This window comes from Pelodiscus sinensis, chromosome 2, assembly GCF_049634645.1.
Source record: "Pelodiscus sinensis isolate JC-2024 chromosome 2, ASM4963464v1, whole genome shotgun sequence".
In the NCBI taxonomy this organism is placed as follows: domain Eukaryota; kingdom Metazoa; phylum Chordata; order Testudines; family Trionychidae; genus Pelodiscus; species Pelodiscus sinensis.
This window is the reverse complement of record NC_134712.1, coordinates 223705001-223726954: the sequence shown is the minus strand read 5'-3', so window position 1 is coordinate 223726954 and position 21954 is coordinate 223705001. Positions and strand designations below refer to the sequence as shown.

General features: G+C 47.1%; 1 protein-coding gene across 1 annotated transcript in view; it reads left to right on the top strand.

The window, feature by feature from the left end:
* C2H10orf67 (chromosome 2 C10orf67 homolog) overlaps positions 1–21954 on the top strand; it is a 127604-nt gene that overhangs the window by 43333 nt on the left and 62317 nt on the right. Inside the window, exon 9 of the mRNA XM_075922520.1 lies at positions 2388–2450. Coding sequence (XP_075778635.1) covers positions 2388–2450 — 63 coding nt within the window. The remainder of the gene's footprint in view (positions 1–2387; positions 2451–21954) is intronic.

Below are 21954 nucleotides of genomic sequence, written 5' to 3'. Positions count from 1 at the left end.
ATATTGGTCCTTAACCAAGAGTAGTTCTAGAATAGTATTACCCCAAATATAGCTTCTCTGCTTATCCAGAAACTCTTCTTTGGGAGTCTTCTCGGAGAAATTGCAAAAACAAAACCTTACCTTACCTTTTCACAGATGTATCAGTCTTGGGGGAAGTCTGCAATTTTACTATGGCTTCAAATGCAACAACTGGAGAATTCTCCCAAAACTATTATATACAGGGTGCAAAAGAAATCAGCTCTGTGAAAAGGCTTCTCAGTTAATCTCTGTCTCTTTCTCTGCCTCACTCTCCTTCCATTCCCCACTGAGTTATAGAGCATCTAGTACCAAACTAAGTGCACAGCTGTGAACTGAGTAATTTTAGTAACCATCCTAAAGATACAGTGAATAGGTATTTCGTTTCCTCTGAGATGTGATGAAGGCATTCTGGCAAATCTTGAGTACCCATGGATCCCCATAACATTATTTAACCTACTTAGATTTTTAGCCATTTTTTTCATAGCACATTACTAAAGAAAGCAATATTAAATGTGCAGGAGACTGTGTAGGAGTGCACTGTTCTTTAAGGGATGGGCTGCAGCCAAGACCAGGACAGCCAGAAGTATAATCAAGAAGGCCCTGCCCCAACCAAGGGTAGAGATGTTTAAACCGGAAAGGAACAGGAAGCTCCAGCTAAGTAGGAGAGAAGAGAGTAGAAGCCATGTAGGTTCCTGTGGCTGTGGGTTTCACTCTGACTCCAGGGGTGTGTCTAGACTACTTGGGTCTGTCAAAGAGGTTTAGAGGAGCGGTCAACAAAGGCTTCCCTTGTCGACCAATCCACGTCTAGACTGCTGCGCTGTGCAGGATCAGCTGATTGTCAGCACAGCGCAGCGGTCATTTTTATTTTAAGGAAGTGGGGATTATTTAAATCCCTGCTTCATTGACTATGTTGGGTAAACTAGTTTACATGGCTCCATCGACGGAGCCATGTAGTCTAGACATACCCCAGGAGTCTAATCTCAGAGTTGGTTTTGTGAACTTTTTAAGTTGTGGAGCTCTGAATCAGGGTCATAAGAACATAAGAACAGCCGTACTGGGTCAGACCAAAGGTCCATCTAGCCCAGTATCCTGTCTACCAACAGTGGCCAGCACCAGGTGCCCCAGAGAGGGTGGACCGAAGACAATGATCAAGCGATTTGTCTCCTGCCATCCCTCTCCAGCCTCTGACAAACAGAGGCCAAGGACACCATTTTATCCCCTGGCTAATAGCCTTTTATGGACCTAACCTCCATGAATTTATCCAGCTTCTCTTTAAACTCTATTCTAGTCCTAGCCTTCACAGCCTCCTCTGGCAAGGAGTTCCACAGGTTGACTACACGTTGCGTGAAGAAGAACTTTCTTTTATTAGTTTTAAACCTGCTACCCATTAATTTCATTTGGTGTCCTCTAGTTCTTCTATTATGATAACTTTTCTTTATCAGCCCTCTCCACACCACTCATGATTTTATAGACCTCTATCATATCCCCCCTCAGTCTCCTCTTTTCTAAACTGAAAAGTCCCAGTCGCTTTAACCTCTCCTCATATGGGACCCGTTCCAAACCCCTAATCATTTTAGTTGCCCTTTTCTGAACCCTTTCCAAGGCCAAAATATCTTTTTTGAGGTGAGGAGACCACATCTGTGGTCCTGAATTATTCCTGTCCTGAATTATTCGGGTCCTGAATTATTCCTGTCTTGAAACACTATTAAAAGGATTAATGTGGGTTCGCTTCTTGACATAGTCTGTTAATGTAAAAAAACTGCTGGGCGGGGGGGGGGGGGGGGGAATTTAAGGTAGGATGCTTTTGCAAAGCAGATTATAAGGAGGTTCAGGGGATAGCCCACACCTTTACAGAAACCCATAAATAATACTGTAGATCATTTCAGCTGCATGACATAGCATCAAAAGTAAAATTTTATTCTTGTGGAAGGGCGGGGGAGCATTTACGTGTACAGAAACAGTTGCATGAAGATGTAGACTTTTGGACTAAACTTATTTAGTTTATTTCAAGAAGATCTTTCCAAGAAAAATTGTGGACTATAGTTAAGTCAGTCATTTAGTCCTATTCATAGGCAATAAACTATAAAAATAAATGTTCAGTGTAATAGATTAAAGCACTGGTACATTTTGCTTTGAACCTGGATAAAGCTGCATTTCATTGTTTAAAAAAATAGTAATTCCTGAAGGAAGATGTATTTTTTTTGTACACTATCGACAATATTTCTGGAAATGAAAGAGTTAATTTAATGCCATTTTTCAAAGAAGTGTAATATTAAATTAATACTGTCTCCCTCATCCTCTCTGTATTACATTATATACATGTCTATATCTGTATTTTTGCTCAGCTTTTTTGGCATTCTTTTTAACAGCTCAAAGAACAAAAAAGCATTGAAACAAAAGTGGGAAAAAAGTCACCTGAGACACAGAAAAAGGTAAATTAATTTTACTTCTTAGATGGAACATATATTTCAATTGTATTATCTGTTACAGTACCTGTTGTTTATTTGCCTTATCAAACTTTTTTTTACTTCTTCTGTTTGTAACTTTCCCTATGCTTCACTGATAACTAAACTAAGATGATTTTCTTAACTCTCGCCTCTTACGGTGCATCTACACAGCAGGGCTTAACTTGAAATAAGCTACACAAATTGAGCTATGTCAATTGAGTAGCATATTTAAAAATAGCTTATTTCGAAATTGGGAGCGTCTACACAGCACTTATTTTGAAATAGAGCACTCTTCCTCTGACTTCCCTTACTCCTTGTACAATGAGGCTACGTCTACACTGGCCCCTTTTCCGGAAGGGGCATGTTAATTTCAGAGATCGCAATAGGGAAATCTGCGGGGGATTTAAATATCCCCCGCGGCATTTAAATAAAAATGTCCGCCGCTTTTTTCCGGCTTTTAGAAAAGCCGGAAAAGAGCGTCTACACTGGCCCCGATCCTCTGGAAAAAGCACCCTTTTCCGGAGGATCTTATTCCTACTTCAAAGTACTTCAAAGTAGGAATAAGATCCTCCGGAAAAGGGCGCTTTTTCCGGAGGATCGGGGCCAGTGTAGTCGCTCTTTTCCGGCTTTTCTAAAAGCCGGAAAAAAGCGGCGGACATTTTTATTTAAATGCCGCGGGGGATATTTAAATCCCCGCGGATTTCCCTATTGCGATCTCTGAAATTAACATGCCCCTTCCGGAAAAGGGGCCAGTGTAGACGTAGCCTGAGTGTTACAAGTGTAAGCGGGGTCAGGGTAAACTCTACCCTGATATCTGGTGGTGAACTGTGGCAAGTGGTGCAAAGAGACTTCAGGGGCTGATCCCAATTTGCATAGACACACCCACCCTGTCTAGTATGCGCTCACAGCAGCCCAAATGATCACTTTGGCCACTGTGGGATCTCCAGTCTCTCTGTTATTGAGGCAGGGGGGATAAAAGTGTTGTTACCCTGATTACGCAAATCAAGGACAATGGAATGGTGGAACTATTTATGACAGAGGGATTCGCCATAAACTAAGTAGCACTCGCTAGACAAGGGGCATGGGTTCCAAACCAAGTCAAATTGAGAGAGGCTGGTGACAGGTCTTTGTGCCTGGTGGTGGGGTGCTGTCTGAGGGCCTAAACAACACTGATTGTACCCCTGCCTCTCTCCAATGTGGAATATCAGAATTAATTTGGATTCCATTAGGAGTCTAGTTGTGGAGTTAACTTCACTGTGGACCAGTGGAGCACTAGTGCTGAGGCTCCTCTGTTCTGAGCTGAAATCACTGTGGGGAGCCAGGTGCTATACTGCGGACGGAGCTGAAATCACTGTTGCTGAGGGGAGCCTGGTGCTAAGCTGCTGGGCTACTAGCAGAGCAGCTTGCAAGGGACAACCAGCAAAGTGCAGGCAGACAGCGGAGCGGTTTGCCAGGATGACCGGTGGGTGCTGGCGGGGACAACCTGCGGGTGCGGGCAGACAGCAGAGCGGTGGACGGGGATGGCGGACGGGGATGACCTGCAGCTGGTAGGAACGGCAGCAGACAGCCAGTGGAGCAGGGGCAGGAGCAACCAGCTGGCAGCCAGGGGCGTGGGCTGAGATGGCTGGCGGAGTGACTCATGTCGACGGCGGCGGCAGAACCCCACGGAGAGGCAGAGCCATTGGAGAGGCAGAGCCATCGGCGGGGGCAGAGCCATTGGAGAGGCAGAGCCATCGGCGGGCCACGTAAGGTGTATCGATCCCCACCCCTCCAGGTTGGGATGGTGAAACCCTGCCGGGTGAACTTTTGAACCCTGGGGCGGCACTGACCCGGGGCAGAGACTTTTGGGGTGTTGGACTTTTGGGACTTTGGAGGATTTGTGGCTGGGGGGAGGGCCTTTGCTCATGTTTGGTCTGTAAATCCGTTGTGGTGTTTTCCCAATTTAATGCTGATGTCGGTTACCTCATGTTATAAAAGGTTTGCTGCTATACTGAGGCTCTGTGCTTGCGAGAGGGGAAGACTTGCCTCTTTGACACACCCAGAGGTGTATGTAAGATTTTCCAGGTCACTGGGTGGGGGCTCGAGCCGCTGTTGTATTACCTTGTTGGGAGGAGACCCCTAGATACTGAACCCGGCCCTTGCTGCTATTTACTCGGCCTGGTAGAAGGGTTACACAAGAGTCAGAGTAAGATGTCTTCCAGCTGGACTGTATTTCAACATTATTTTGAAGAAACTGCCTGCTGTATAGATGTAGACTAAGTTATTTCAAAATAATGCTAGTATTTTGAAATAATGGTGCTGTGTAGACGTACCCTTAGTTACTTTCTTCCTATTATCCATATGGCTTTAGATACATGTCTTATAGCTCAGTCCTCTCTTTCGGTCACTGCTCCTTTGTAGTGGAATACAGACTCTCACTATTTTCAGTCTCATTTTTGTAAGGAAGGAGCATGGTGGGGCAAAGGAAGTGAGATATGTTAGGAGGGAATCAAAAGTAAGCTTAGCTCAGTTGCTGTCCATCTTAAATGTGGTAGCCATAAATACAGCAATCTGATTAAGTGGCTGTTTTCCATTTGGTATAATTTTTTGAAATGATGTACTTCATAGATCGTAATAAGCTCTGAAAAGATTAACATATTAGCCTGCAAACATTAGCTTTCTTCACAGACAACAATGGTTCGTGCACAAATAATATCAAATGAGGCACAAATTCAGAAGATTAGAGTACCAGATGTCTTACACAAAACCCATGCAGTTCAAGACCAGTAACAGCAGTAGGTCCATTTTAAAATGTGTCTTTCCACAGCAATAAAACCTCCTCCCAAAAAAAACCCTACTAAAAATCACAATACATCTTGTATGTTAAATTCAAAATAGCTATTCCGATAGTGAATAAACTGACTGACTTTCAGTGTTTGCAGCAGACCTCAGAAAAGTAGTCCCTCCACACCTGAAGAGCTCTGTTTTTACTTCACCAATATCAATTCAATCAGCCATAGTCCATGAAAAGGTGTTGTAAAAGCCAAGCAAGAAACAAAAGTACTACCTTGCCAAACTGTTCTGACAGAATTTGGGCCTATCAGTCTCAGGAAAATACTGTCTAACACTACAGAGCAGGTAGTTGTGAGTCAAGCAACATTTCAGGATTTTCAGAGTATGTCCAGATTACAATAAAAAAATTGCAGCACCACTTGTCAGAGGATAGGTCAGCTGACTCAGACCAGCCGTGGTTGTGCTGTTGATCTGTTATCACAGTGTAGATGTATCCTTAATGTGCTGTAGCAGTGTCCACATGGGACAGTGCTATGTTAGTAAGTGGTGAGCTATAGATTCATATCCTGGTTTGCCACGGATGTAGTCTGTTGCTGTGTAAACAGAATCATAGAATATCAGAACTGGAAGGGACCCCGAGAAGTCATCAGGTCCAGTCCCCTGCCTTCATAGCAGGACCAAGCACTATCTACATCATCCCTGATAGATGTCTGTGAGTGTTCTAGGGGGGTACGATCACTCCCTACCAGTTGGTAGGGGGGGTCTGCGGCCCCCTCCGCCTCGTGTCTGGGTGTGTAGTTCCAGCCCTTAGGCTAGTTTTCTATTCTTTGGGTGCGATCACCCCTTTTCCGCCTGATAGATGTGAGGGGGGGGGATCAGCAAACCCTGGTTCGTGTCCGGCCTTCGTAACCGGTGAGGGGTAGTCGCGGTTCCACTGGGGGCAGGGGTGTTTGGGAGGTGGGAGGGGGACCCGGTCCTGCCCCCTCTCTGGGTCCCAGCCCGGGGCCCTAAGTACAGGGGCTTGCGTTAGCCAGACACACACAGCTCAAGGAGCACAGACCCAGTGTTGAGCAGCGGACTGGCAGTGCTCAGAGAAGCCAAAAGGGACAGAGAAGCAACGTAAGGAGCTGGAGACTAAGGCAGCACAGCCTACAGCTGGGTGTGGTGAGCAGCTGGGACCAGCAAAGTGTGGGGAGAGGCTCTGGGCAGGGAGACCAGCCAAGAGGCCGAGCAGGCCAGACTGGGAGAGGGGTCTGGCCACTTAGAGCTTGAGGCTGTGTGGTCACTACCAGAGCAAGTGTGTCCAGCCTGCAGCCCCCCTGCAGCACATCCAGGGCCTCTAAGGGGCCTATAAGGAAGAGACTGTGGACTGTCCTTACACTCTGCAGACTGCTGTTTTGATGTCCCTGTGCTACAGAGCAGGGCTGTGTGTTCTTATTTAAGCATTCTCATTTTTTCTTATTCTTTTCTCTTTAACCAGTTGATGTTTAATACATTGTATTTGCTTTGAACCTTATGAAAAGATCACTGGGCCAAGAAAGCATGCAGTGTAAAGAGAGCACCTCGGAGTGGGGACACCCTAACTCCTGCCCCTATTGACTGCAAGGTCGGGGATTAAGCCCCAGGAAACCTGGGCCCAGCCTTGTTGGGGTTTCGAGGACTCTGCTACTCAGGAGAGTGGAGGGGGAGCCCTCAGGATCAGGGAGACGTGGGGTAAAGGAAGTGGGAGCGGGGACTCAGATCTTTCTGCTGGTCCATTTCACCGGGGTGGTATAGAAGCCAGGAAAGTTCCCCACAATAGCGGGACCATTCCCCCGCTTACACCTAGATCCTTTCTGCAGTGCGCCTTCCTAAACAGTCGCTTTTTAAAAAAAGAAATAATTGAAATAATCTAAATAATGAGATTTCTTTTTTTGTATTATGGGTATATATCAAATAATCTTTATACCAATATGTAACACTATTGATCACATTTGTCTCACCTGTTCCCTACTTTTGGCACACAGTGGTTTAGCCTCCTGCTGCTGTAATGCCCAGATCTAATTTCAGTTGTTGGGTTAAGTGTTTGACTGCTGGATGATGTTGGTGACCTGTGATATATAAAAGATCAGACTAAATTGGTTGTCCCTCTGTCCTTAATTGTTATGACTCTATGACATTTTCAAATTTGTGCACAGCATTTGTCCTTAACTTTCAAACAGTTGCAATATCCATTGTAAAATCTATATTTTGGAGATAAATATGTCAATCAACAGTGAAAATGTAATCTTACCACACAGCACCTATCTGTATTGCAGGCATATGTTAAAATATTAAATAACTATTGACTCTCTTGAGATGAATATTAGGATTTATTGACAAAAGAGGAAAATACTGACTGAAGTAAGGGGTTTTTGTTATATGGGGAAGGAGGGCCAGCGAAGAATATAAGGCCAGAATTTTCAACATATTTAGGTGCCTAAACTGTGAGGTTGTGTCTACATTGGCACCCCTTTCTGGAAAAGGGATGCTAATGAGACCAGTCGGAATTGCAAATTCTGCGGGGGATTTAAATATCCCCCGCGGCATTTGCATGAACATGGCTGCCGCTTATTTCCGGCTCAGGGTTTTGCCGGAGAAAAGCGCCTGTCTAGACGGGATCTTGCGGAAAATAAGCCCTTTTCCGCAAGATCCCTTATTCCTACTTGAAAGTAGGAATCAGGGATCTTCCAGGAAAGGGCTTATTTTCCGCAAGATCCCGTCTAGACTGGCGCTTTTCTCCAGCGAAACCCCGAGCCGGAAAAAAGCGGCAGCCATGTTCATGCAAATGCCGCGGGGGATATTTAAATCCCCCACGGAATTTGCAATTCCGAAGTGTCTCATTAGCATCCCTTTTCCGGAAAACGGTGCCAGTGTAGATACAGCCTGAAAGTATTAAGTAGTTAGCACTTTAGTAGTACTCACTGAGGGACTGCATGGTTCAGGGTTTTGTTATAAGGATATGGTGCATCCACCTATAAGGTCACCCAGTTTTAATCTGGTTCATGTAAGCATAGTAACTGAATGCAATTACTCTGGTAATCTGTGTGAAAAGTACTGACAATCTCATTCACATCATTGTCTGTCTCCTTTCATTTTTCTTCCTCTTTCCATGAGGCACACACCTCCGTGCATAATTTTAGTGGGGTGATTATGAGACAGAAGGTATGGTATCTCATACAGAAGTCTTGCTCACTTTCTCCAGGCTCTCCATTTAATAAATCATTCATCCTACTTGTTATAAATAGAGGAATTTGGTGAGAAAGAAATACACACATTTTTGGCTCCATTGATACTTTATTTTAAGAGGTTTTATTAGTGGTATATGGTTATTATTCTTCTAAAAAATTACTTGTCCCTCCTAAATCGGGGTGGTTGGCAAGCATGACTCCATAACCTGTTAGGCTGAATAGTTCAAATGACTAATTCTAACTGTAGGGAGGTATTAAAGAACCTAGTCTAACAAAAGAAATGTGCTTTTGAGCCATCTTCTGAACATCTCCCTAGTTTCTACTCTTCAACAAATTGGGTACAGTGAGTCTGACTGTATAGTGAGACTCAGACTAACTTCTTTGGTCTTTTGGACTATAATTGAATAATACTGTTATGCAAAGTTTTGTTTTTTAGGAAAAAAAATCTTCGTTTCAGCCAAACAAATTTCTTACACTTTGGGAATTCTTAACTTTTTCTGAGAACCTTGTTTAATATCTGCAAGAAAAAAAACTAGATGCTTCTTAGTGAACAAAAGATTTATGTTTTGTTTCATCATTTCTAAAGGCATCTGGAATTTAGGATAGACAAAGGTTTTGTTTGACAAAAGTTTGCTGTAATCCTTGATCTTCCTAAAACTTTAAAATAATAGCACACAGTAAGCAAGTACTTAGAACTTAATATCTAAATTGGTATATTAATCATCTTAAATTTTTCAAAGCTGTATTTCTTAAAAAAGTTATTTGGCGTGCCTTATTAATCATACTTATATTTGGAAATCCATGGCATTTGGTGGGAACAGCACACATGCTGAGATAAACTGAACCAGTTTAGGAAGGAAGGACAGAAACAGTACCGGCTAACTGAAATGTATAAAATGTTTCAAAGAAGGATTTGTTTGTATTAATACATAAAATACAGTATAGTGTTGAGTTTGATATTTGCTATCTTTAATCACATTTCAAATAAAACATTACAAGCAAGGAGGTGTCTAAGGTCAGGAGTGTGTTGCAATGACAGAATGCTTTTATTCAAATATTTATTTAAATAATATTTTGCTTTAGATCTCAATAATAATAAAACACCTATCTACTAAGGCTGTTGGTGCCCTAATACACCATTAATCATACAGTAAAACCCCCCAGCAACATTAAAATAGTCATTTTACCAGGTGCTCCGCCTTCCACTTACAAAAACTCCTTTCCACTTTTACATTTTCAGAAGCCTACCCTCAGCCCTTTCAAAAAATCTTGTCAAATAGATGATTTTTGCAGTGTGCTCGGAAAGCCACCATATCTGAACTACTGCAGACCGAGGGGGAGCAAGCTTCCATGTTCTGAAGCCCACAGGGAATGCCCTGTTGGCTACTCCTCCTCTTTTATAATGAGAGAGATCCAGCTCAAGCACTGGTACTGATCGTAACTGTGCCAATTTGACACAGGCAGAGAGTTGATCCCTCAAACAAGTTTGTCTCAAGCCCTTCAGAATGTTATTAGTCATAGCTAATACCATATACTCAGTGCTGCAAGACCAATGGGAAACCAGTACAGATCCTGGAGCACTGGAATCATGTGCACCGGGCATGATGCCTCACACAATAAGCCAGCCACTGCATTCTGTCAATCCCAAATAGTTTTAAAGTAAAGCACATGTAAGCACATCATGCAATAAACTAATCTTGAGGCAACAAAAGCATGGACAGCAACATGGTCCACATCCAAAAAGAAGGCTTGAACACACACACACGCCAGATGGTCAGAAAAAGTGAGGCCTTCATAGGCTTCCAACAGGAAGGATAGTAAATCTTAAGGTAAGGGAGTTTATGGAATCTCCATTTCTGGAGATATTTAAGACCAGGTTAGATAGACATCTGTCAGGTATGGTCTAGATGGCACTGGGTCCTGCCAGGAGGGCAGGGGGCTGGACTTGATGACCTCTTGAGGTCGCTTCCAGTTCTGGTGTTCTATGATTCTAAGATAGATATGCATATAGACTGTGTTTAAAGTCCTTTTTTGCTTTTTCCTACTGTTAAGTGTAAACAATTCTTTGGACTGAGGAGGCTGCTCACTGTATAAACCATTGCACATAAATTCTCAAAAGAAGAATAGCAGATGCCAAAGTCAGTCAGACCTGCTAAGGTAACCACACCGGACTCATGATGCAAAGTCCAGTGCCCTGTCTGAGAGTGGGAGAATGATGATTCCACTCCAGGAGAGAGTATGAGTCCCAACACCTGGTGTGCTCAGAGAGTTCAGATAGGGGTCAGATGTGCAATTAGCCATGTAACTGTGGCATCAGCCTCCTAGTCAGATGCTGTTGCCAGAGAGCTGACCATATTATTGCTGTGGTATGATCATAAATAATGCTATATTTTAGTCATGGGTATTTTAGTAAAAGTCATGGACAGGTCATGGGCAGTAAACAAAAAATCACAATCTGTGACTTCTATTATATGTCCCTGACTAAATCTTAAGGGAATGGCCAAGAGGCACCACAGGTACTTGGGACGGGCAACTCAGAGTGTGCCACAGGTATGCTCGAGGAAGCCAAGGTGTATGGTAGGTGTTTCGGGGGGAGGGTGGCTCAGGGGGTGCTGCAGGTGCTCAAGGAACAGCCTGGAGGAGTGGAAGGGTTGGCTGGGCTGGCAGGTTTCCTGCCGCACTCTGCACCTCCCTGGAATGACAACATCTCCCTCAATCAGCTCCTAGATGGAGGTGTGGCCAGGAAGCTCTGCGCACTGCTTTCGTCCTGAGCATCAGCTCTGCGGCTCGCGTTGGCTGCAAACCACCACTAATAGGAGCTGGAGAGGCAGTATCCACAGATGGAGGCAGTGAACAGAATTGCCTGGTGACACTTCTGCCTAGAAGCTGAGCGAGGGGAATTTGCTGCTTCTGGGGAGCCCCTGCTGCGCAAGGTAATTGCCACCCAGAGCCTGCCTCATCTCATCCTATGCCACACTTCCTGGCCCCCTTTCACAGCCAAATTCCAGCTTCTGCTAGGGTATGTCTACACTACAAAGTTAATTCGAACTAACGGACGTTAGTTCGAATTAACTTTGATAGGCGCTACACTAGCGCTCCGCTAGTTCGAACTTAATTCGAACTAGCGGAGCGCTTAGTTCGAACAAGGTAAACCTCATTCTGCGAGGACTAAGCCTAGTTTGAATTTACTGGCCTTGTGGCAACTTTCTGTGGTCTCTAGTATTCCCTGTAATCTGAGTACTTGGGTGGCTTCCTAGAGGAGATTCAAATGCCACCCAGCTGATTAGCAGAGTGGCCGTAGCCAACAGTATATGTTTCTATTGGTGGTGCACAGCGGCACATACCTTGGTGCATATAACAAAATTTATTCTGAGTGTAGATGGAAAAATTAGAGGGGACATTGGTGATCTTTGTGACAAACCTGCAGCCTTAATCATAAAATAATAGCGGGGAATCTAAAATTACTCCTTAATTGCAAATCCATTTAACTAAAAGCCAACATAATCATATAACTTCTGCCATCTTTTCTGGCTTTTTCCCCCAATACACCATCCTCACCTCAGTCTTATTTGGGTTAAGCATCACCCAGCTCTCTTTCATCCATGATTCAGACTCAATGAGAAACTAGCTGAGATGCTGAGCTGAGATATGGGAGATGAGCCCCAACATACTGGAGGTAATGTTAATAGATGACACAGGTTTAAAATCCAGCACTGAATTTCCAATTCCAATGCAAAAAGCAGGTCTAAAGTTTGGCCAGCTATACCTCAGAGTATCCTTTTATACTTTTACACAAGAAATCATTGCTGCTTCTTGAAAAAACATTCCTTGTTGAAGTCAATGGAAATATTGCATGTGCTATGAATGAAGTATCTGACTCTTAACAGACACGTGTTCAAAAGAATAATGTATAGCAGGTCTACTCAACACATGGCCCGTGGGCCGCATGCAGCCTGTAGCCCATTTGTTTGCGGCCCACGGTGTGGTTTGCGTTTATGCAGGACTCAACACGTGGCCCGCAGGTGGAATGACCCAACGTCTCCCAGGCGGGATGAGCATTGAAAGACACAAGCAGACTGTCTAGCTGGACCAGATGGGTACAGGGTGTTGGCATCCCTAGCCCCTAGGGAGGAGGTGCTGGGAGCGCTGGGGCATTGTGGGAGGTGCTGGCTGCTTAGTCTTGAGGGCAGAGCCTGAGAGGTGCTGACTGGCTCACGCTGGCCACGTTTGGGTCCGGCGCCGCGGCTTAAGGCTTACTTTTTGTATTCATGCCCATCAGTGTGAAAAAACTATTTGCATATATATTTGCAAGTATTTGCAACCACAGTTAAGTTGCAGCCCTTGACATGTGCTGAGAGTATCATTGTGGCCCCCGGGGCTTCCAAAGTTGAGTAGCCCTGATGTATAGTATGTTCTTGCGCAATGCCGTTACGCCAATTATTTTCAGGAATAACGGCATTGTGCAAGAGGGTTTTTTCTTGCGCAAGAAGGGGCAGTGTAGATAGCTCCTTCTGGCGCAAGAGCCTCTTCTGCAAAAATGGTGGCTCATTAGGTATGTAAATTAGGCTCGCTGATATTCCACGCTTAGCCTCATTTGCATATTTCTGGCACAAGAAGCCACGAGTGTAGACATAGTCATAGTGTAGATGTAGCCCTAGGAGAATTTGTTAGTGCATTGATATAACTATATCAGCAAACCTTTTCCAGTGCAGTCCTTTCCTGTCTGAGCAGCACCAGGGCTTCTGGCTACAAAAAGAAAAAGATGGCCAATGGGGGAAGGGGGGGACTGACATGTTTAAAAATAGTATTTTTTTTAAAAGATCAAGACTTTCCACTTGCTCACCATAATCCTCACTTTCATTAAAAGTGACATGGGTGAATAGAACTTTATTTTAAGATCTGAATTTTCCTATTAATTTTTATATTTAAAAAAGCATTCTCTATGGAATCATTGCTAAGATCATTCCATGTGTGAACACTCAGCCTATGCCGGGATAGTTGAAAGAGCTCATTATTACCAGCACTCCTCTAGTACAATGAGGCCTATTTTCATTAAATACTCTTTGCCCAGTCTTGGTGGCCTCCAGCAGCCTCTACCAAGGATCCCATTTGTTCTGTTCTTTCTAGTTGTACCCTTAGTGCTTTGTCTCTCCATGTTTCTGCTCTGCCTTCCTTTATCCTTGGTTGTGTGTTGTTGCTGACAAAAGTAATGCTGTTCTACCACCTCGTCAACTATTTGCTTTATTTCTAGAGAAGGGGTGGGGCTTGCGGTAGCTATAGTCACCCCAAAATTTTCATTGGCCCCTACGTAACCACCGTTCCCTGGGCACCCAGCTAACAGCTGCTGTTCTCTGGCCATCCAGCTTCCACTGCCACAGCAGTCTTCCTTTCTTTGGGAAGCTAATCTATCCTGGTAGAACTCTGGGGGAGCTTGCCTGATGCTTGAAGTGGCTCAACCCAAGTGGATTTCAGTTGGTGTGGGGGACATAGAGCCTGTCTATGCTGGTGCCTCTTACTCAGGAGTGGGAGCTGAGGATGCTGCTGGACTGAACAATCATTCAGGCTCCTGAGTGCTCGGCATACAGAGACATCATGCTGACATACTCAGGTACAGACACACAGGGTGTGTCCAGACTACAGGGTTTTTTCAACAAAAGTTGGCTTTTGTTGAAAAAACTATATCTGCGTCTACACTACCACTGCGTTCTGTCGACAGTAAGTCCACAGAATGCGGCAGTTTTGTTGACAGCGGTAAACCTCGTTTTACGAGGAAGAATACCTTTATCGACAGAGATCTGTCGACAAAAGGGTGTGTTTGGGCCAGTTCTGTCGACAAAAAAGGCTTCCAGGAAGAAGCCCTGGTGGACAGTCTAGCCTTTACATGTACAGCACCTCTGTGGTTCCTGGCTGCAGCCTCTTAAAGCCACAGGCACCCAGACAGGCATTGCTGTCCGGCAGCTAGCCAGAGCACCCATGCCAGTCATGTCCCAGCCTCAAGGCCCCCCTGGCCCTTCTCTGGACAGAGACGAGGACCTACCCAGGGGCACCAAAAGGCTGGCACCAGCCTAGTCAGGGCCAGAAATCAAAAACCTGCTGTAGCTCTGGTCCCAGGAAGAAGCCCTGCAGGCCCTGCAAACGTACTACAGGAATGCGGACATTTACGAGTGCCTGGCCCAGGGACTGACCACCAAAGGGCATCACCCCTGCACCATGGCACAAGTGAGGGCCAAGGTCAAAGAACTGCGGCAGGGATACTCCAAGGCCCGGGAACAGAGCTCCCGCTTTGGGGCAGCCCCACAGAGCTGCCCTTACTACGAGGAGTTGGAGCAGATTCTGGGCGATGGGGAAGCCCAGACTCCACTGCGTGTGGTGGAGTCCGGGTTACCCCACTACATCATGAACCGACCCCTAAGGGAGGAAGACCAGGTGCAGGAGCTGCACCAGGAGGAGGAGGAGAAGAAAGAGGAGGCAGCAGGGACCCTCTCTCAGGAGCCAGTCCTCCAGACCCCAGAGGCCTCCCAGGCATCCATGACAGCGGGGAGGGAATATCAGGTGAGTGCTTTGAGGGGTCACCACACACGTTGGGTTGGCAGTGTGGGGGGCCATCTAGTCCCATTGCCACTGCGGGGCTCCTGTGAGGCTTTCAGGCCGCTTCCCAACTCACACGTGGTGTCACGTGTAACATCCCTGAGTCTCCTGTCCAAAGGACAGTCCCTGACAGCCACAGCATGCCCTCAGGGACAGCAGTGGTGCACACGGACATTGATTGTCTCCTCTTCTTTTACTCCACAGCCAGACCCTCTACCCAACAGGGGAGTACCACACCCGCCCCACCACCATCCCAGACCATGGTACCCTCAGGCACTGGTGTGTGTACACGGACCTGCTGAGGGAGCACGTAGTGGCCCTGCAAGACCTGAACAGGACCATCCAGCAGAGGACAGAGGCAGAGGCCGAGTGGCGCACCAGGCTGCTGGACGAGCTGGTCCAGCAGCGCACTGACATCTGTGCCACAATGCGGGAGGTCTTCACCTTGCCTGCCCCTGTCACGGGCACCGTTCCTCCAGCATGCCAGTCCCCTACTCCTCCAGCCCCCTCTGCTCCTCCAGCCCTAAGGTTGCCAGGTAGACCCTGCTAAAAAACCGGACATGCTTGTCCGGGATGGGGGGGACTGGCCGGGCGGGGGCAGGAGCAGGGATGGGGCTGGGAGCCACTCCCCCCGTCCGGTGTCTGCTCACAACCAGAAACAACCAGCTGGGAGGTGGGGCCGCGACTGGCGCTGGGAGCCTCTGGTCCCGTGCAAAAGCTGGGCGGGGGGGGTGGCTGGGAGTCTCGGCCCCCGCCCCACCCGGCTTTTGTGCGCGACCACAGGGCTTCCAGCACCAATTGTGCTCCGCCTCCCAGTCACTCCCACGCCCCCGCCAGGCTTCCCTCCGGCGCCCCGCCGGGAATTCGCAAAATACCAGACATTGCACATGTCCGGGATTTTCTGAATTTTTCTACTGGACAGATGGTGCAAATACCGGACTGTCTGGTAGAAAACCAGACACCTGGCAACCCTATCCAGCCCCCTCTTCCCTCCCAGCCCTTCCTGCTCCCGAGCCCTCACAGGCCCAACAGATGCCCCTCCTCCCTGCCCAGGCCAGGACTGGCTCTTGCTCCACCTGATCTCAAGGCCATGGCGATGCCAGGCTGCAGGAAGGTAGCAGGCAGGGCTGGACTAAGGTGTGGGTGGGCGGGGCAGCTGCCCAGGGCGCCAACCGATGGGGGTCGCCTGATGGCAGCTGTAAGGGGCACGCAGCGTCCCTTATAGCTGCCATCAGACGCCACGTGCCCCCTTCCCCACGGTGCCGGTCAGCCGCGCCCTTCCCCCCATGGCTGTGGGGCCCTGCACTGCCAGGCGTGGCCCGCCCCAGGCTGCGCACCAGCAGCGGTGTCCAGGCCGGGCTGGGCAGCGCATGCACCGTGCGCCCTGGGGGCAGGCCCGTGCACCCTATAGTGGTGGGCCCGCACCCCGGGGTGGGCCCGTGCACGTGCCCAGGCCCGGGGCGCCAAAATGGCTCGGGCTGGCCCTGGTGGCAGGACCCTGCAATCAGGGAAGCAGCGGCCTACTTGAGCTCCCTCTCCCCTCTAGGTTTTCAGCCCCCTACTACTCCAGTTAAAGGACATTTCAGTTATGTTACAAAATCTTTATTTTTGACTGACAGATTTACTTAGTTTATAAACAGTTGAACAGTAAAAAGAGAAAGTTTTGTTAAACAGTTCACACATTTTCTTTACTGCTAGTGTTTCTAATAAAACAAATTTCTGTTTACAAAGAAAGCCGGCTTATATGTCTTCTTCATGGGAAGAGAGAAAGGGTTGTGGAGGGAAAGGTAGGGGTGGGCCAGGCCAAACCCCCCTTGGGGGAGGCCCTGGGGAGAGTCAGTGGGCTTCTTCTGAGAATCTCTCCCTCGGGGCCTCTTGGATTTGGACACCAGCCTGGTGAGCCTGGCGGATGGCAGCCATCCGGAGCTGCTGAAATTGCAGGGGGCAGGAGATTCATTACAGAGTTATGCAGATGCAGCAGAAGCTGCAGTATGGCAGCGTGGGGCCATCACCTGCCCAGGGGTAGCTCAGGCTCCATGGCCAAAAACAGTGAAAATCAGAAAAAAAAAACCAGAAAATAAACTGCTGTGGTATCCGAGGAAGCAGGGCAACCAGAGCAAGAACTGCAGCAGCTTTGCTTTCCCTCTAGGAGGTAGGCAAGCCAGAAGCGGGAGCAGAGCAACGGCTGTCTGGGGGGATCCCTTTAAGCACACGTCTCTACAAAGGGCATGCAGCAGCACCTAGAAATAAAGGCTGCCCCCATGCCCTGCCAGAAGCACTTCTGGGTGCCTTCTTTTTTCGACAGAGTGTGTGGCCGTCTGGACGCTCTTTTTCTAAAAACGTAATCTAGATGCTCTTTTTCGACAGAGACTTTGTCAACAGTATCTGTCGACAAAGCCTCTCGAAAAAGATGTGCAGTCTAGACGTAGCCATAGTCTCCCCCACACACTCCACCTAACACACACACACACTTTCCCACGCACACTCTTCCAGCACATACATACACACAGTATCCCACACACAGTCTCTCTTGCACTTGCTCTAACACACTCTTTCCATACACATGTCCAACACACATTCAATCTCCCTTATTCACTCTTCAACACACACAGTTTTTCTCTCATACACTTGTATTATTTATTATTTGTGTGTTTGTTACTTCTTGGTACTTCCTGTTAGAATACATAATGCACATGTATTCTCTGTAATTTTATTCTTGCATAGTTGGTTAAGGATTGCAGTACTATTTTATTATTTTTGATTGCTCTGTGCATTTCATAATTTCATTTCTCTCTTACGCTTAAATTTAATTATTTGAATGATGAGTTCTAAAATGCCTAACCTGGCCTGGCAGAAGTAATTATCATTATTGTTTTTATCAATTATCATTATTATTTTTATTACCGTATTGTGCTTTATCATCCATTATTTAAAGTGGTACAATCAAATAATAGTGTTCTTCTAGAACATAAATTTAACTTGTACTTGCTTTAGCCATTCCAGTTTTTAAAAAATATTGATAAACATATAACTGTAGACATTATCCAGGTGAAGGTTGCTTATTTTCGAATTATATTTTAGTTATATCTGTAAAATAACCTAACATTTGTATGAAAATAAATGTGGCTCCACGTCTGAAACAAATAGTAATGATGGAGTCAAATGTTAGTATATCATGTACATGATTGAGATAGGTAAACATAAATGCCAAAATAATTAGAAAAATAAAGTCCCGTTCTTAATAAAAGAAAAAGCCCTTAATCATGTATGTTAAAAGTAAGAAAATATACTTGTAAGTGTGTGAAAAACAGTTGACTAAAATAGAGTAGATAATGGCAATAACACAAAATGTGTCTGTTACAGAAAGTAAGCAGATTTTATTTATTTTTATTTATTGCTACTAAAGATAGTGTACAAAATAACAAACTTGTATTTCTGATACCTATGTTAAAGCTCCAAAATTGTTTCCTCGAGGCTTGCAATTGGGAACATCTTGCTGTATGATCTTCTGATTGTTCTGAACTTACATATATGTGCTTAAAATATAACTCTAATTGGTATTTGCATATGACAACTTATGGCACTATATCTAACTCTTATAGGGTATGTCTACACTATAAAGTTAATTCGAACTAACAGACGTTAGTTCGAATTAACTGTGATAGGCTCTACACATACAAACCGCTAGTTCGAACTTAATTCGAACTAGCGGAGCGCTTAATTCGAACTAGGTAACCCCCATTCTACGAGGACTAATGCCTAGTTCGAATTAAGTAGTTCGAATTAAAGGCTGTGTAGCCACTTAATTCGAACTAGTGGGAGGCTAGCTCTCCCCAGCTTGCCTGGTGGCCACTCTGGGCACCACCAGGGAAACTTGTCTGCCCCCCTCCTGGCCCCGGAGCCCTTAAAGGGGCACGGGCTGGCTACGGTGCCCGTGCCAGGTGCAAAGCTGCCAGCACCCAGCCAGCAGACTCTGCACCTGGCATGGCACGAGCCAGCCACCCACTGCCACCCAGCCCTCTGCCTCTTCCTGGGACCAGGCTGGCGCTCCCAGGAGCCAGCCCAGGGCTGCAGGAGGCGGGCGCCCGTCTGGTCTAGTGCGGAGATCGTGGACCTCATCCAGATTTGGGGGGAAGCCTCCAATGTCCATGACCTCCGCACTAGGCACAGGAAAGTGGCCGTTTAGGGCAGGATAGCTGCCAGCCTGGCCACCCAGGAGCAGGTTGGCATGAAAATCAAGGTGGTCCACTGAGACCCCCGACCCTGAGCCCTGAGCTTAGAATGGCCGTACTGGGTCAGACCAAAGGTCCATCTAGCCCAGTATCCTGTCTGCCGACAGCGGCCGACACTAGGGACCCTGGAGGGGATGAACCAAAGACAATGACCAAGCCATTTGTCTCGTGCCATCCCTCTCCAGCCTTCCACAAACTTTGGGCAGGGACACCACTCCTACCCCCTGGCTAATAGCCTTTTATGGACCTAACCTCCATGAATGTATCTAGCTTCTCTTTAAACTCTGTTCTAGTTGTAGCCTTCACAGCCTCCTGCAGCAAGGAGTTCCACAGGTTGACTATTTGCTTTGTGAAGAAGAACTTTCTGTTATTAGTTTGAAGCCTGCTACCCATTCATTTCATTTGGTGTCCTCTAGTCCTTCTATTATGGGAACTAATGAAGAACTTTTCTTTATGCACCCTCTCCACACCACTCATGATTTTATAGACCTCTATCCTATCCCCCCTCAGTCTAAGCTGAAAAGTCCCAGTCTCTTTAGCCTCTCTTCATATGGGACCTGTTCCAAACCCCTGATTATTTTAGTTGCCCTCCCCTCTCTCATCCTCTCTCTTCCCCTCTCTCACTTCCTTTTCCCAGTCTCCTCCAGTTTTGTTAAATAAAGAGAGTTTCTATTTTCGACCACACGTGTCCTTTATTTTGTACATCAGGAAGGGGGGCTAGGGACGGGTAAGTGGAAGGAGGTGAGGGAGGAATGGGGTATGAGCCCCCGATGAGGAGGACTGGGGTGGCTCTGCGGGCTCCTCAGGGTGGAAACTCTCCTGGAGCCCCCCGATTGACCCCTCCGGATGGCAGCCTGCAGCAAGTGCAGCCGGGCTGATGGCCGAGTGCTGTGATATGCCGAGTGTGGGCACTCAGGGCACTCCAAGCCAGGACTGCTTTGCAAGCGGGGAACCCCTGAGAACTGTCTGTCCAGGGTGGGGGTCGGGTCCCTTTAAGCACAGCCCTCAGCTAGCCTGAGACAGCAGCTCCACGCTCTAAGTCCTGATTTGATGCCCTGCCGGCACTGCTTCCGGCCATCCTTAACCTCGGTTCAGGGTCCACTCAATGTGGACATGTTAGTTCGAATTAGCAAAATGCTAATTCGAACTAGTTTTTATGTCTAGATGCACTAGTTCGAATTAGCTTTGTTTGAATTAACTAATTCGAATTAAGTTAGTTCGAATTAGTGCTGTAGTGTAGACATACCCATATATAGATAGGAATTAGTTATAGTGCTCCTGTTATCTAATTTCTAAGTTATCTGAAAAAAGTTTTCAGGTGCATAAGTAACTCCTGGAATCACAATCAAAATTGCCCCTCCCCACCACCAAAATATGCAGTGGTGCCCCTGCTTTCTCCATGCCTGGTTCACATCCCCATGTGTGGCTTCTTACCCAGGGTTGCCAGGTGTCTGGTTTTGGACCAGAACTTCTGGTCAAAAAGGGACCCTGGTGGCTCCTGTGAGCACCACTGATCTGATTGTTAAAAGTTCAGTCAGTGGCACATATGGGCTAAGACAGTCTTCCTATTTGCTCTGGTTCTGTGTGGCTTCCAGAAACAGATGGCATTGCCCTCCAGTTCCTAGATGGAAGTGGGTCCATGAGGGTTCTGTTCACTGTCCCTGCCCCAAGGGCCAGCTCCACAGCTCCCATTGGCCAGAAACCACAGATGGTGGTAGCTGTGGAGGCAGTGCCTGTGGATGAGGGCAGCATTCGGGTCTACCTAGCTGTACCTCTACCTAGGAGCCAGAAGGATGTGCCAGCTGCTTCCGGCAGCCACCTGAGGTAAATGCTGCCCAGGGCCCACACCCGAACCCCCTCCCCACTTTAGCTCCCTTCTCTAGCCTGAGCCCCTTCCCACACCCAAACTCCCTCCCAGAACCATACCCTGTACCTTATCCTTGACTTCAACCCCCAGCCCAGAGTCCCATGCACGCACCGAAACTCCCTCCCAGAATCTGCACCCTCTCCTCAAACTGCTTAGTTCCACATGGAACACACAGCCTGCAGACTCACCCCAGAGCCTGCACCTCCAGCCAGAGCCCCCAACCGTACCCTGACCTCCGCCCCATTTCTGGCCTCTTCTTAGAGCTATACCCCTAGCCCAGAGCCCTACACCCTATCCAACTGCCCCAGTCTGGAGCCCTTCCCACACTCTGAACCTCTCATTTCTGGCCTCTGCCTGGAACCTGCCCCCAAAGCCACTGCCCATACTGGTAAAAGTGAGTGAGGGTGTGGGAGAGTGAATGATGGAAGGAAGCGGGGTGGAGTGAGCAGGGGAGGGGAGGGCCTTGGAGAAGAGGCTGGGGGGAGGTGGTGCCTCAGAAACGGGCAGAGCAGGGGAAAGGCAGCCCTACCCCTGCCTCATGCCTGCTACAGCTGCACATGCTCTGGCTCAGGCTGAGGATGGTTAGATTTATGAACTGCTTGGGACTCACAGGAGGAACTTTCACCCTTCCCATTCACTGCCTCCTCCAGCTGCTGCTAAGGACAGAGCAGAAGGTGTCTAGTGAAGGGCTCCTTCGCTAGTGTTCAGTTGAGCTTCTCTAGCATTGAACCCTCTCTAGCATTGAAGATTTAATGTGCTGAATTAAAAATTGACTCAGCTAGGGCTGTATTGTAAGTGACCCTTGCATAAGTATATAAGAA